The 14218-nt window shown below is 35.8% G+C and overlaps 1 protein-coding gene across 11 annotated transcripts in view; it reads left to right on the plus strand.

The window, feature by feature from the left end:
* Window positions 1-14218, plus strand: part of KIAA0586 — a 113444-nt gene that overhangs the window by 18730 nt on the left and 80496 nt on the right. For 10 of the 11 annotated variants that reach the window (XM_081230268.1, XM_081230265.1, XM_081230272.1 and 7 more), the window contains 7 exons: window positions 3118-3250; window positions 3841-4058; window positions 4464-4536; window positions 6223-6450; window positions 7416-7590; window positions 11107-11301; window positions 12769-12956. In XM_081230268.1, the coding sequence (XP_081086394.1) occupies window positions 3118-3250; window positions 3841-4058; window positions 4464-4536; window positions 6223-6450; window positions 7416-7590; window positions 11107-11301; window positions 12769-12956 (1210 nt within the window). The remainder of the gene's footprint in view (window positions 1-3117; window positions 3251-3840; window positions 4059-4463; window positions 4537-6222; window positions 6451-7415; window positions 7591-11106; window positions 11302-12768; window positions 12957-14218) is intronic. The other variant, XM_081230264.1, reaches the window with a different exon arrangement.

Genomic DNA, 14218 nt, shown 5'->3' on the forward strand with positions numbered 1-14218 from the left:
ATGAGAAGTAAGCTGTTAATCTTCCTGAGGAAACTGTATATAATTAGTTATTTTTCTCTTGCTGCTTTCAGGATTCTCCCTGTGTCTTAGGCTTTTGACAATTTGACTATGATGTAGCTAAGTGTGGATCTCTTTGAGTTTATCCTCCTTAGATTTTGTTGATCTTCTTGAATGAGTGGATTAATATTCATTAAATTGGGGAAGTTTTTGGCCATTATTTCTTCTTTACACAGTTAAATAGTGCACATGACCTTTTTTTTCTCTCCTAGGGCTATGTTGTATGTTGGTATACTTGATGATGTTCCACAGGTCTCTGAGGCTTTTAATTTTTTTCATTCTTTTTTTCTTCTGTTCCTCAAACTGGATAATTTCAATTAATCTATCTTTAAATTTGCTGATTCTTTCTTTTGCCAATTTGAATATGCTGTTTAGCCCGTCTAGTGAATTTTTGTTGTTGTTGTTGTTCCCATATGCCCTCCCTCTTGCATCTCCCTCCCACCCTCCCTATCCCACTCCTCCAGGCGGTCACAAAGCACCAAGCTTGATCTCCCTGTGCTATGCGGCTGCTTTCCACTAGCTATCTACCTTATGTTTGGTAGTGTATATATGTCCACGCCACTCTCTCACTTTGTCACAGCTTACCCTTCCCCCTCCCCATATCCTCAAGTCTATTCTCTATTAGGTCTGTGTCTTTATTCCTGTCTTACCCCTAGGTTCTTCATGACATTTTTTTTCTTCTTAAATTCCATATATATGTGTTAGCATACAGTATTTGTCTTTCTCTTTCTGACTTACTTCACTCTGTATGACAGACTCTAGGTCTATCCACCTCATTACAAATAGCTCAATTTCGTTTCTTTTTATGGCTGAGTAATATTCCATTGTATATATGTGCCACATCTTCTTTATCCATTCGTCCGATGATGGACACTTAGGTTGTTTCCGTGTCCTGGCTATTGTAAATAGGGCTGCAATGAACATTTTGGTACAAGACTCTTTTTGAATTATGGTTTTCTCAGGGTATATGCCCAGTAACGTCTAGTGAATTTTACATTTCAGTTATTGTATTTTTCAACTCTCAGAATTTCTATTTTTTAAAAAATAGTTTTTATCTTTATTGATATTCTTTGGTGAGACTTCATTCTTTTAGGTTTCTTTTTGGCCATGTTGTGCAGCTTGCAGAATCTTAGTTCCCTGACCAGGGGTTGAACCCAGGCCCTCGGCAGTGAAAGCGCGGAGTCCTAACCAGTGTACCACCAGGGAGTTCCTGAGACTTCATTCTTATACTTTCTTTTAATTGTAGTAGGTCATTTATGTTCTTTCTCTAGTAAGTCCAATATTTGGGGCTCCTCAAGGACAGTTTCTACTGACTATGCTTTTTGTGTGTCTGAGTTATACTTTCCTGTTTGTGTCTCACAACATTTTTGTTGAAAATTAGACATTTTAATGTGCCAGTTCTGGAAATCAGATTCTTCCAACAACTGCCACCCCCAACCAGCATTTGTTGGTATTGCTGATTTTTGTTGTTGTTCATGTTGTTGCTGTTTGTTAAGTGATTTTCCTGGACTAATTCTATAATTTTAATTCTTTATCATGTGTAGCAAGTCTCTATTTGGTTAGCTATGTCTGCTAATGATTGGAAGGAGATTTTCTTATCTGCTTTGAATGAATAAGTCTCCCTGTCTTTGCAAGGGGCTGTGTGTGTGTGTGTGTGTGTGTGTGTGTACATGTTGGGGCACACCTTCAGTGCTCCAGCAGATTATAAGTCTGTCTTAACCTTAGCTTCCTACTCGCACAGAGCCCACGGTCAGTCAGATGTGAAAGATTAGGCCCTTTTTAGGTCGTTCTTTTGCATGCACATAGCCCTGTACATGCACATGACCTTCTAGATCCAGTAATGTGTTGGAGCTTTTCAGAACTCCATCATGGACATCTCATTCCCCAAATTTTTGGTTTATTGTTTACCCTCTTGTTTGCCTCAACTGGCATGACCCCCTCAGGCAGCTAAGATGTTGAACAATTGGCACTGTTTTCGAAGAATGACCTGGGGATGGGATTTCTCACTGAGATAACTGAGTCAGGTCTAAGGAGAAACCCTGAGAATGGGACTTTTTGAGGGGCTCCAAACTCGTTCTGACTTTTTAGTGGTTGTGAGGCTGTTGGTTTTCTTTCTTTCTTTTTTTTTTTTTTTTTGTGGTACGCGGGTCTCTCACTGTTGTGGCCTCTCCCGTTGCGGAGCACAGGCTCCGGACGTGCAGGCTCAGCAGCCATGGCTCATGGGCCTAGCTGCTCCGCGGCATGTGGGATCTTCCCGGACCGGGGCACGAACCCGTGTCCCCTGCATTGGCAGGCAGACTCTTAACCACTGTGCCACCAGGGAAGCCCTCTTTTTTTTTTTTTTTTAATGTTTTATTTATTTATTTTGGCTGTGCTGGGTCTTAGTAGTGGCACGCGGGATCTTTGTTGTGGCCTTTTTAGTTGCTGTATGCGGGCTTCTTAGTTGCAGCATGCAGACTTCTTAGCTGTGGCATGCATGTGAGATCGAACCTGGGCCCCCTGCATTGGGAACATAGAGTCTTACCCACTGGTCCACCAGGGAATTCTTGAGTCTGTTGATTTCCAAAGCTACCACAGAGTTGGGGAAAGGGCTCTGGGAATAGGGCGAGTTAAAAATGCCATAGAGCTTGCTGTTCTTGTCAGCCATTTTCTTACTTAAATATTCCTTGGGTTGTTGCAAGCTTTTGTTTAATTTCCAGTGTTCTGCAAAAGCTGATTTGACCATTTTTGCTAGTGTTCTCTTTACTCTTAACAGGAGTAGATTTTTAGAGATCCTTACTCCACCATTCCAGAAGTGCTTCTGCACGTTAACTTTTTCAAAGCAAAACGGTTTCCTGCTCTTTTTCTACTATCCCTAAACCAGTCTGGCCAGAGTAATCTTGTTTCTTGTAATTTTTGGTGTTTCATATGTTTAATCACATAACTGATTAATTCTGCTGCACAATTTTAATAAGACTCATTTAGAATTCATATCACTAAGGATGTATCAAAGATTTATATAATCAACTGTTTACTGAATTTATGACAATTTAGAAAACTTTAATTTTAAATCTTTTACAGCATTGACCCTCTATCCACTCAGAAATTTCCTTCCTATGAAGAACTAGGAACAGCTAAAGTGACTGTGCAGAAGTCTGATGATATTCTTCATGATCTTGGCCAAAAGAGGAACGAAACAAATGGCATACTCCAGGTAAGGTGGGAACAAGATACTAAAATTAATGATTAGTAAAGGTAAAAATCATGAAGAAATAAAGTTATCAAGACAGAAAGCAAGAGGAAGGATGAAGACAAAGCATGGAAAGACATGTCAGCCCAGCCTGTTCCCCTTACAAAACTTTTCCAAAAGCCCTCATCAAGTGATTTCTACTTAACTGCTCCTTGGCTAGGACTGAGCCACATGGCAACCTGTAGCTCTCCAGCTTCTGTTGGAGAAGAAGGAAGGTGGAAGGAGAACTGTGAATGGCCCTCGTTTATCCAGTTCACATTGTCTGCTCTGCCTACCTAGAGCCAACTTGCTCTTATTTTGTTTTAGCTTTCTTCACCAGATAGAGCTTTTTTTGGCCACCAAACTGCTGTGGGCTTGCCAGCCCCATTTCACTGAACATTCACGTTAGTGCTTCTAAATGGAAAGAAACTTTAGTTGCCAAGTATTCTTTTATAGCTCTTCAATTTGACAAATTGGCATAGTATATGTCCCAAACTATAGTAATAGCTCTTATTTGGATTAAAATATTAATATGAGTTTTACATATTAACATTCTTGCTTTTTTATCTTTTAAGCCAAAAGAATCTCAGATTGTGTCAGAGGTTGCTGATCTTCCACAGAATTCCATTAAGCTTCAAATAACCAATACGAGATCTGTATTGAAAGATGCTGAGAAGATTTTGAGAGGAGTACAAAACCATAAAAAAGTACTTGAAGAAAACCTGGAAGCTATTATTCGTGCAAAGGATGGAGCTGCCATGTATTCATTTATCAATGCTCTATCTACCAACAGGTAGGACAGGATGTTGGCATCCCAAGGTTTTTTATGAAACTGCCAGTTTACAGGCTCTCATAATTTTTTTTCTAAGTGCTTCATTTTGTTTTAGTGTGTTTTAATGTTTAGAAAATGTTCTTCATTGCCTTTGACATGTGGACTTATTATAAAGTTGGAATTTGGGTATGTACATGTTGCTATTATTTTTCACAGATGTTAATTTTCCCTGTTTTTTTTCTCTCCTTGGTACATTTCTTCTGGGATCTACATGTGCTTTTCAAACATTCGATGAAACTAATAACATTGGTTTTTCATTTTCAGATGAAGGATATTGGGCTACACAATAGATTCAAAACTAGGTAAGAGATCTATTCTTAGGACCTTTAATGTTAATTTAAGAAAATTCTTTTTTCTGTTTTGTAGAGAGATGTCAGAGAAGATTCGGATCAGAAAGGCAGTAGATAACTGGATTAAAACTATTTCTGGAGAAATTCAAGTAAGTATTGGAGAAAAACAGAATTAATTGAATTCTTAGGAGATAACATGTATTACAGTTTACAAGTATCATACATATTCTCAAAATAGTCCTTTTAAGTCCACTGATAATTCTTAATTTCACTCTGTCACCCTTTATACTTACTTAATAATAAGTTTCATTTTACTTAACATGTGCTTTGTCTCGTAAATTATATTATGGCTGTTAACTGGAAAATTGTGGATAATAACTAAAATATGAGTGATTTGAAAGAAAATTTAGCAGAAGCATTTAGAAAAGGAAGAAGTATACTTACAAAAAAAGGATCCTTTAAAAAAAAAAGACAGCAGATTTAGAAGCATTGGCTTACCAAAGTAAAAACATCAAAGTTACTTAAAAGGAAAATACTCCACAAGATTTTTAAGGTTACTAAGTTTAGAGAAGTCAGTTCCGGCTGGAAAAACTGCCACTTTCTCACCTCCACAAAGCTCATGGTGTATCTTCAGACATTAGCATTGCAAAAATCCACGACAGTTGTTTTTATCAAGGGGTCAGTAATTTAAAGGAAATTCTTAAAATTTTATGTATTTGAAGAAGCAAAACTAGACAGGGTAACTCATTTTTACCTTGGGATGCAAAATGTTTTTTCCTGACTGTAAGATGTGTGTATCTGCGTACTCACAGTGGTAGAAGATGAAGTGTTAGGTTTTTTTGGTTTGGGGGATTTTTTTTTTGTTTCTTTCTTGTTTTTTGGTTTTTTTGGGGTTTTTTTGGCCTCACTATGTAGCTTGTGGGATCGAACCTGGGCCCTCAGCAGTGAAAGCACAGAGTCTGAACCACTGGACCGCCAGGGGATTCCCTAATATACAGTTTTAAACACTGTTGTTTTAAGAATATATACCTCTAATGTGGTTATAAAGAATTTATATTAGCTGCTATGTAATGCGCCAGAAATAACGTGGGCTAAGAGTCAGAAGACTTGGAGTTCATATCTGGTTCTGCAGACGACTAGCAATATATGTCACTCTATAACTGTGGATTTCATGCAAAATATGCTTGTTTAAACCTACAAGTAACTTTAATTTATAAATAAATCTCAGTGTTTTATTACAAAATTGCTTACTTTTTGGAAACGTATTTTTAAATTTAATTTTTGGAACAGTTACTATATTCATATGGTTTAAACATCAAGAAATGTAAAAAGCTTTATAATGAAAAGTTGCCCTCTTATCCCTGATCATCATCTACTATTTCTCATCCCCTCTGCTCCATAAAACACCAGTCTTTTTAATCTTTTGTTTATTCTAAAAAAGAATTTTTATTCATATGTAAACCAATATCATTTACTTATAAAGCCTTTACAACTGCTAAATTATATTTCTATAGCAGCAGAAAATAAATTCTAGTACTTTTTTTTTTTTTTTTTTTTTTTTTCTTTTTGCGGTATGCGGGCCTCTCACTGTTGTGGCCTCTCCCGTTGCGGAGCACAGGCTCCGGATGCGCAGGCCCAGCGGCCATGGCTCACGGGCCCAGCCGCTCCGCGGCATATGGGATCCTCCCAGACCGGGGCACGAACCCGTATCCCCTGCATCGGCAGGCGGACTCTCAACCACTGCGCCACCAGGGAGGCCCAATTCTAGTACTTTTGATGTGAAAGCGTTACTACCTGGATAGATTTTAAGTAATTTTAATTTTGGTTATGTTAAGGATGAACTGGCAAGAAAAGATTATGAACAAAAGAGATTTGGTCAGAAGAACCAAAGGACCAAGAGAGTTCAGAACATGAGTAAAGATATTAAAACCAACACACAAGACAAAACGGTAAACAACTCTGTAATTCCAAGAAAACATTCTCAAAAACAAAAAGAGGAGCAAATTAGAAATCCACCTACAAGGAGCATGCCTGCTTCAAGCTTACAGAAAGAGAGAAAAGAGGTAAGATCCTGATCTGGTTTTGTGATGTAAACGTTGCATTATAATTGATCATTTTTTAAAGACATAAATAATGAAATGACTATGAAAATGTTTTAAAAATATGAATGACTATACAAATGTAAACCATCTTTAAACTAGTGATATTTAGAGTTTTGGATATCCATAATGTAGAAATCACTGCACAAAGTATGCAGTTCCTTCCTTCTGACATCTCACACTTATAATCACAGTATTTCAGTTACAGCAGGTATATCTAGAGATCATCTAGTCCAAAAATTAGATCCTCTAGTTCATGGTATTCAAAATTGTATTTCATCTTTGTATGTTGTATATGTGTGTGTGTCTGTATGTGTGTATAAATTTTAGTTTGTTTATTTATCAGTTTAACAAATGTCTGTTTAGTGCCTAGTGATTGGGAGGCATGGTACTAGATCCTAGAGGGAATTTTTTGGCTGTTCTAACTAAGCTGTAACTTTGTTAATGCCAAACATGGATTGTTGGGCAGATTCATAAAGCATCTGATTAATTCAGTACTTAGTACTTAGTAGATGCTCAATAAATGCTACCTTTCTGTGGCATTTAGATTATGATTGAAGGTGAGATCAGGAATGTAGGAAATTATTTAAAGACTTGGTTTATGTTATTTTACTGTACTTGACAGTTATTACTTTCATATGTAAAATGTGTTTAAACTTACTTTTTGGTGCTGAAAATATGCTTAGTAGTGTAAGAACCTTCATGTTTTTTGGGTGGATGATTTTTGTATTTAATTTTCATGCTTTGGAAAACTTAACAACTGTAGTTTGAGAACTATCTCCAGAATTTAAGAGCCATTCAACATAGAGGACTTTCCTGACCTGATCATTCTTAATATAGTACTTAGCTGGCAAAAGGAGTTTTTAGAAAAATGAGATAAGTGTTTGATGACTATTTTGCTGGTGAGTTGAATAACTTTGTATACTTAGGGGTTTTTGAAAGCAACCACAGTGGTACAAGACAAGGATTATATGTTACAAATCTATGGAAAACCAGTTTATCAGGGTCATCGCAGCACTCTTAAAAAAGGACCATATCTCAGATTTAATTCTCCATCTCCTAAATCCAGACCACAGAGACCAAAAGTAATAGAACGAGTTAAAGGTAAGGAACCTCATTTTTTGGTGATAAAACTCATTTTTTGTGGTATTGGTTTAATATGTAAAGTTTAATTTTTGCTTTTTATTACTTATAAATACTGTTCAAATTATGTAATGCTTAGGGATGGAAACATTTCCTTTTAGGAAAGTAGGGAAAAATAGACCAGATTCAAGATAGGATCAGTGGGGAAAAAATAGGATTAGATGGTATCTTCAGATAAAGCATGATAAAAATTTTTGAGATGATGACTTTTAAGCAATTTAAATTATAATCTAGGGAACGTAGACATTTCCTTGCAAAGCTTACTCCATCACATTCTTTATGAACAGAAAGATAAGCCATATGCTGTACATTATCATGAAAGTGCTTATGGGCACTTTTGCAGTTTGGTTTGTCCTCAGAGAGCCTTAGTTAGCAAAGGGGAAAAATTTTTTTGTTACTTTAGTACACAACTAAAAATATCTTTATTTATCACTATATGTTTTGACTCACACCTATCATTTCACTAGTATATTTACATATAACTCTTAGTTAAATGTTGAGTCCGTTGACCTTGGTTACATTTTGAAGTTTCTCAACTTGTGCTTTAGCAGTCTGTAAGGCACTTTGACAACATGCCGTCACTCGTGGATCCCAGCTCATTTTCCTTTCTGATCCTTTCTGGAAGTTGGAGCTGTGGCGGTTGCTTTATTTTTCCTTCCTTTCCTTTCCAAAAGTTAGTTGATCATATAGGGTGTCAGTTTATCTAGAAATCCTATAGATTTTATTTTACTAGGCTTGTGGATGATATTTACCCTAATGTTTCCTTGTTTCTTAGAGCTTGCTATTAACTTATATTTGGGGTTTGGAAAGCCTTTGCAAAAAATAAGTTAAGGTTTTAAAATACTTTTAAATCCAAAAATCACTTTATGAAGTAACCCTTTTGATGGTAGAAGTGATTGAGAACCTATGGACCCAGGCTCCTCCTGGGGCCTTGGTGCCTGTTATTCCCTCTGCCTGGAGGGCTTTTCCCTCAGACCCTTGCATGGCTCACTCAGTTCTTTCAATCTCTGCTCTTAGCTGTTAGCTCCTCAGAGAGGTCTATGTTGACCATCCTATCCAAAATATTATCATCTAACCCTCTCCATTCCCTTGCTCTGCCTCTTGTTCCTCATAGCACTTTTCACCATCTGACATTATACTTTTATTTATCAATTTTTTTCCTTACTAGAGTGTAAGCTACATGAATACAGTTGGTTTATTCAGTACTTGTAGTCCCTGTGTCTGGAATGATGCCAAACACATTCTAAATGCTGAAAAAATATATTTTAAATAAACATTCAAGGGGCTTCCCTGGTGGTGCTGTGGTTAAGAATCCAGCTGCCAGTGCAGGGGACATGGGTTCAAACCCTGGTCCGGGAAGATCCCACATGCCGTGGAGCAACTAAGCAACTAAGCCCGTGTACATCTGACTTTGATATTGTTTCTAAAAAATCTTTAAATACATTTTTTAAATCTTTAAAAGCATTAAAAGTGCTTACTATGATGTTACTATTAGACACTATCTACATTCAATTCCCCCTCTGCCTTTAAGTTTCTGAGTGTTAGCAGTGAGAGAAGTTACTGCTAGGCACGTTTCAGATTCTATATGGCACCTACAGTACAAACATGGAAGCAGAGGTATCAGTACCACCGCAGAGGCCCCCTCCACGGAAGAACCATTTGTTTGTAGCAAGCAAATTAAACGGCAGTCTTCTCTGAGGTGGTTGCCTGGAAGCCCAGAATTCAAACTAATCTATTGTATTATAGTAAGAAATAAGCAACATCATCCCTTCCAGACTAAACAAAACTGGGTGGAAACTAAGAAAAAGAAAAAGAAAACCTACCTTAGGTCTAACTAGGGTTCAATTAAAAAGTTTTTTACAAATACCTTTATCTGTCCATCATTATTATACTAGGTATTGTGAAGGCCACAAAGAGTAAGACATTGTCTTAATCCTCTTAAACTGGAGGACTTCCCTGGTGGCACAGTGGTTAAGAATCCGCCTGCCAACACAGGGGGACATGAGTTCGATCCCTGTTCCAGGAAGATCCCACATGCCATGGAGCAACTAAGCCCATGCACCACAACTACTGAGCCCGTGTGCTGCAACTACTGAAGTCCATGCTCCTAGAGCCCATGCTCCGCAACAAGAGAAGCCACTGCAACGAGAAGCCCATGCACCACGATGAAGGGTAGCCCCCGCTCGCCACAACTAGAGGAAGCCCACACGCAACAACAAAGACCCAACGCAGCCAAAAATAAATAAATAAATTTATCAAAAATAAATAAATAAACATTCAAGAAAAATATTCCTTCAGTTGAATGAATGAATACTTGAGAACATGATGAAAAAAATATAGATGTGGTACTAAAATTTTTCTTCCTCGGATCATAAAACTATATTTAAAAGTCTAGATTTAGGGCTTCCCTGGTGGCGCAGTGGTTGAGAGTCCACTTGCCGATGCGGGGGACACGGGTTCGTGCCCCGGTCCGGGAAGATCCCACATGCCGCGGAGTGGCTGGGCACGTGAGCCATGGCCGCTGAGCCTGCACGTCCAGAGCCTGTGCTCCGCAACGGGAGAGGCCACAACAGTGAGAGGCCTGCGTACCACAAAAAAAAAAAAAAAAAAAAAAAGTCTAGATTTATAAAACTGCTCTTATATTAAAAGTAAAAATGTAGAAATGTCAGGTATTTATTTATCAATAAAAAATATTTTAGTTTCTTTTCCTTTACACTTTTAGTTTTCTTCACTTTTCCCAGGTTCCACAGAAGTTTATGTTCTTCTCCAGGGAGACAGATAATCAGAAAAATTTCTAATTATTTAAGAATTCAGGATTTAATATCTATATAGGTTTACTAAATAGTGATTTAAAAATGTATAATGTTATTCTTCAAGGTTTTAATAATTATAGAATTTGATTATCTGTACGTAATTTCAAAGGATAAAGCCTGGTTATACAGAATAATGAGAGGATGAAAAAATTTTCAATTCCAAAAATGATCATTAACTTTCTTATACTCATAGGAAAAAACATAACGAGTTAAGTAATACGTTCTGAATATTCTTTTGAATCTTTATTCAACATTTTTTTCTAGTTATTGTATCTTTTCTATCATAGTAGTTGCACAAGTTGTTACATCTATTCAGAGGTTGAAAAACCATGACCTGCAGGTCAGCTGCCTATTTTTATAAATAAAGCTCTGTTGGAACATAGCTATTCTCATTCATTTAAGTATTGTCTATGAGTGCTTTCATGCTACAGCAGCAGAGTTGAGATGTTGCCACTGAGACCACACAGCCAATGAGGCTAAAATATTTACTATCTGACCAATTAAGAAAAAGTTTGCCAACCCCTGGTTTACTTATATTTTGGGGCCCTGTAACCTTATATAGAATGAGATCTTTCTGTGAGGAAGGGTTGCTATATTTGTAGATGACTGCATAGTAGATGTTCAAACAATATTTTAAAATATCTTCCATTGGTCATTATTATAGGCACTAAAGTAAAGTCAATAAGAACACAAACTGACTTTTATGCAACAAAACCTACAAAGACAGATTCTAAACTGCAACATACCATAACTACACTGTCTCCTGGTGAGCAGCAGTATTTGTTCAGCCCAAGCCGGGAAATGCCTACTTTTTCAGGTACACTGGAAGGTCATCTAATTCCTATGGCAGTTCTTTTAGGTAAGACACAACAAAATATATGGGGTAAATTTTAGAATTCTAATCAGCAACAGCAGAAATTACAAAGTGATACTGACAGAGTAGTCACCTACCTTTTCCTTTATGTGTTGTTTGTATTTGTGAGTAGGGCCTCAGAATGTGTCTTACTTTGTGTAGTAGCAGTCTCTGAAATGATGCTATATTTTCACTTACAGGAAACATTCTTTTGGTATTTTATAGTATATTTCTGTAGATGAAATGAAATTAAAATAATGTTTAGACATGTCATAGACATTCATAATAATTAAAGAACTTGAGGATTTTGATTGGTTTAATATCGTTATGTCTTAGGAGAAGTACTTCGAATTACCTTTTATATACTTTTGGACTAGGCCATGAGAAGTAAAAATTATGTAGTTGTGTGTTCTAAGCTAATAATTTGTTATTAACTTATTTGAGGTCTCTCAGATCCATCATTGTAAAAGTTGAGCAAATAATTTTTGTTCTCACACTAGCTCTTCAAATTTTGTTAGCTATTTTATTCTTTCAATATCACTGCGATTCTTAATTTTGATGAATTATTTAAATGTGAATTTTTCAACATAAGAGATTTTTTTATTTTTGATATTATGGGTTAATAGCATGTCAACTTGGTAGCTGTCTGTTCAAACATGTCTTCTACTAAAATAATAGCTGATACTTATAAAGTTCTTACTGTGTGCCAGGGACAGATCTAAGCACTTTATATATATTAACTTATTTAATCCACTGTATAAAACGCATGGTAATGTACCAATTTTATAAACGAAGAAACTGAGGCACAGAAGAGTTCAGTAATTTGTCAAAGGCCACATAGCTAGAGTGGAGCCAAGATTCAAACCCCAGGCAGTGTGACTTTAGAGTCTGTGTTTTTAATGAATGCACTGCACTGTCCCTCTTTACTTTGAAATTTAGGAAACAAATGGAACTTTTGAAGTGAAAGGTAACAAAATTTTGACAGCTATGATAGTTAGCAGATAGTTGGCCTACGTGCTATTTATTGGTAGTCAAACACTAGTATTTTGTTGTCGGTTTTATTTTTGTCTGTTGCTGCTCTATGAAGATTTGAGAATAAAAATAATTCAACACAATGCAATACACTTTAGTTTTGGCTTTGCCACTTACTATCATAACCTTTGAAAAATTAAGTTATGTCTCTAAACCTCTGTTCCCTCAAATGTAAAATGTGGATAATATTAATACTCCATAAGCTTATTTAAATTAGATAGTGTATGTGAAGTGTTTAGTACATATGAGCACCTAATGTTAGTCGCTGCTAAAAGGATGACATGGTGGGTATGATGTCAGTGGTGATGATAGAGGAAAAGGTGATTGCAGATAGTGCTTTCCTTTCCTATGAGAATTTAGGCATAAAGATCTAGGTTTTATATTAGAATTTTCTCTTTACTTCTGAAATGGTTGACTCCTTTTCCCCCCCAAATTTTTTAGGACAAACCCAAAGTAATAGTGATTCCATGCCACCTGCTGGAGTAATTGTAAACAAGCCACACCCTGTAACAGTGACTACTTCTATTCCACCATCATCTCGAAAAACAGAAACTGGAGTAAAGAAACCTAACATAGCAGTTGTAGGAATGAAGTCAGAAAAAAGGGATCCTCCTCAGCTTACTGTGCAGGTATTCAGTGTGCATGAACAGAAAAATTTAAGGAAAAAAATATTTGGCTTAACTTTAGCACTTAAAATTTATTATATTGCTTCATGAAATCTGTGCTTTCATGATGGGTCTTTCCTTCTTTAAAACTATAATATTAATGTGATATTGCTATCCTCATTCTGCATGATTTAAGCTACCTTTTCTAAGCCGATAACTCATATCCAGGTGACTTGATGATATTCCAAAGGGAACAATTCAATAGTATGTAATAATTAATTTTAAAAAGGCTTAATGTGTTTGTCTTATATAATTAATACTTCAATCTTTATACAAACATATATAAGAGGACTTGAATGAATGGAGAGAGAACTTATAATGTGAAGCTTAAATATTCAAGATGACAATTCTTCCTAAGTTAATGTATAATTTAAGTGAAATTGTATTAAAAAAAAGCCATGATTTTTTTAAAACTTGAACTTTAGGATCATTTTGACATTTGAAAGAACAAAGGTTTAGAAAAGTTGAAGTGTTTTGATACTGGTCCTATTTCAGAAATAGTCTTGGTTATTTAAAAAGACTGTAATATGTGATAGATAGTTCATTAGTCAGTGGGAAATAAGATTATTTTAAATGAAATAATGTATGTTATAATTAGTTAGCAGTGTGGAAAATAGATTGGTTTTAGACTCTAAACTTTTACTGTGTAGCAAGTGAGTTCCAAATAGGCAATAGGCTAAAGTATAACTACAAGATATAAAAACATAGAAGAATTAGAAGATAATTGCATGTAGTCCTTATCAAAAATGAAGTTAAGTCTGGATATAGAGGATAGTTATGATAGAAAATAGATTTGAATCTATAAAATCTAAAACTTATATATGTAAAAGATTCCTAAATGAAAAGGAAAACAACATACAGTGAGAACATATGAAAGGAATATGATAGAAAGTTTTAATTTTTAAAGATAAAAACCTCCATAAATTAATAAGAAAACATAAGAGCAAATCCAGAAATATTCAAAGAACATGTATAAGACTCTACAGAAGAGGAAGTTATAAGCAGTCAAATTGAGTAATTTAAATCTTGCTAGTTACCAAGGTAATGCAAATTAAAATAACAATAATATACCTCCACTTAAAAACTGTTCTTGCTGAAACACTTCTATTATCTAATTTGGGTGAAGGTTGGGTAAAACATAATTAGTTATGTTTTTGATGATGGAAATAGAGCTCTTCATTGCATTTTGGCAGTAATTACCAAGAATCTTAAATATTTATGCTTTT

The sequence above is a fragment of the Mesoplodon bidens genome (assembly GCF_964165515.1).
Source record: "Mesoplodon bidens genome assembly, chromosome: 3".
NCBI lineage: Eukaryota > Metazoa > Chordata > Mammalia > Artiodactyla > Ziphiidae > Mesoplodon > Mesoplodon bidens.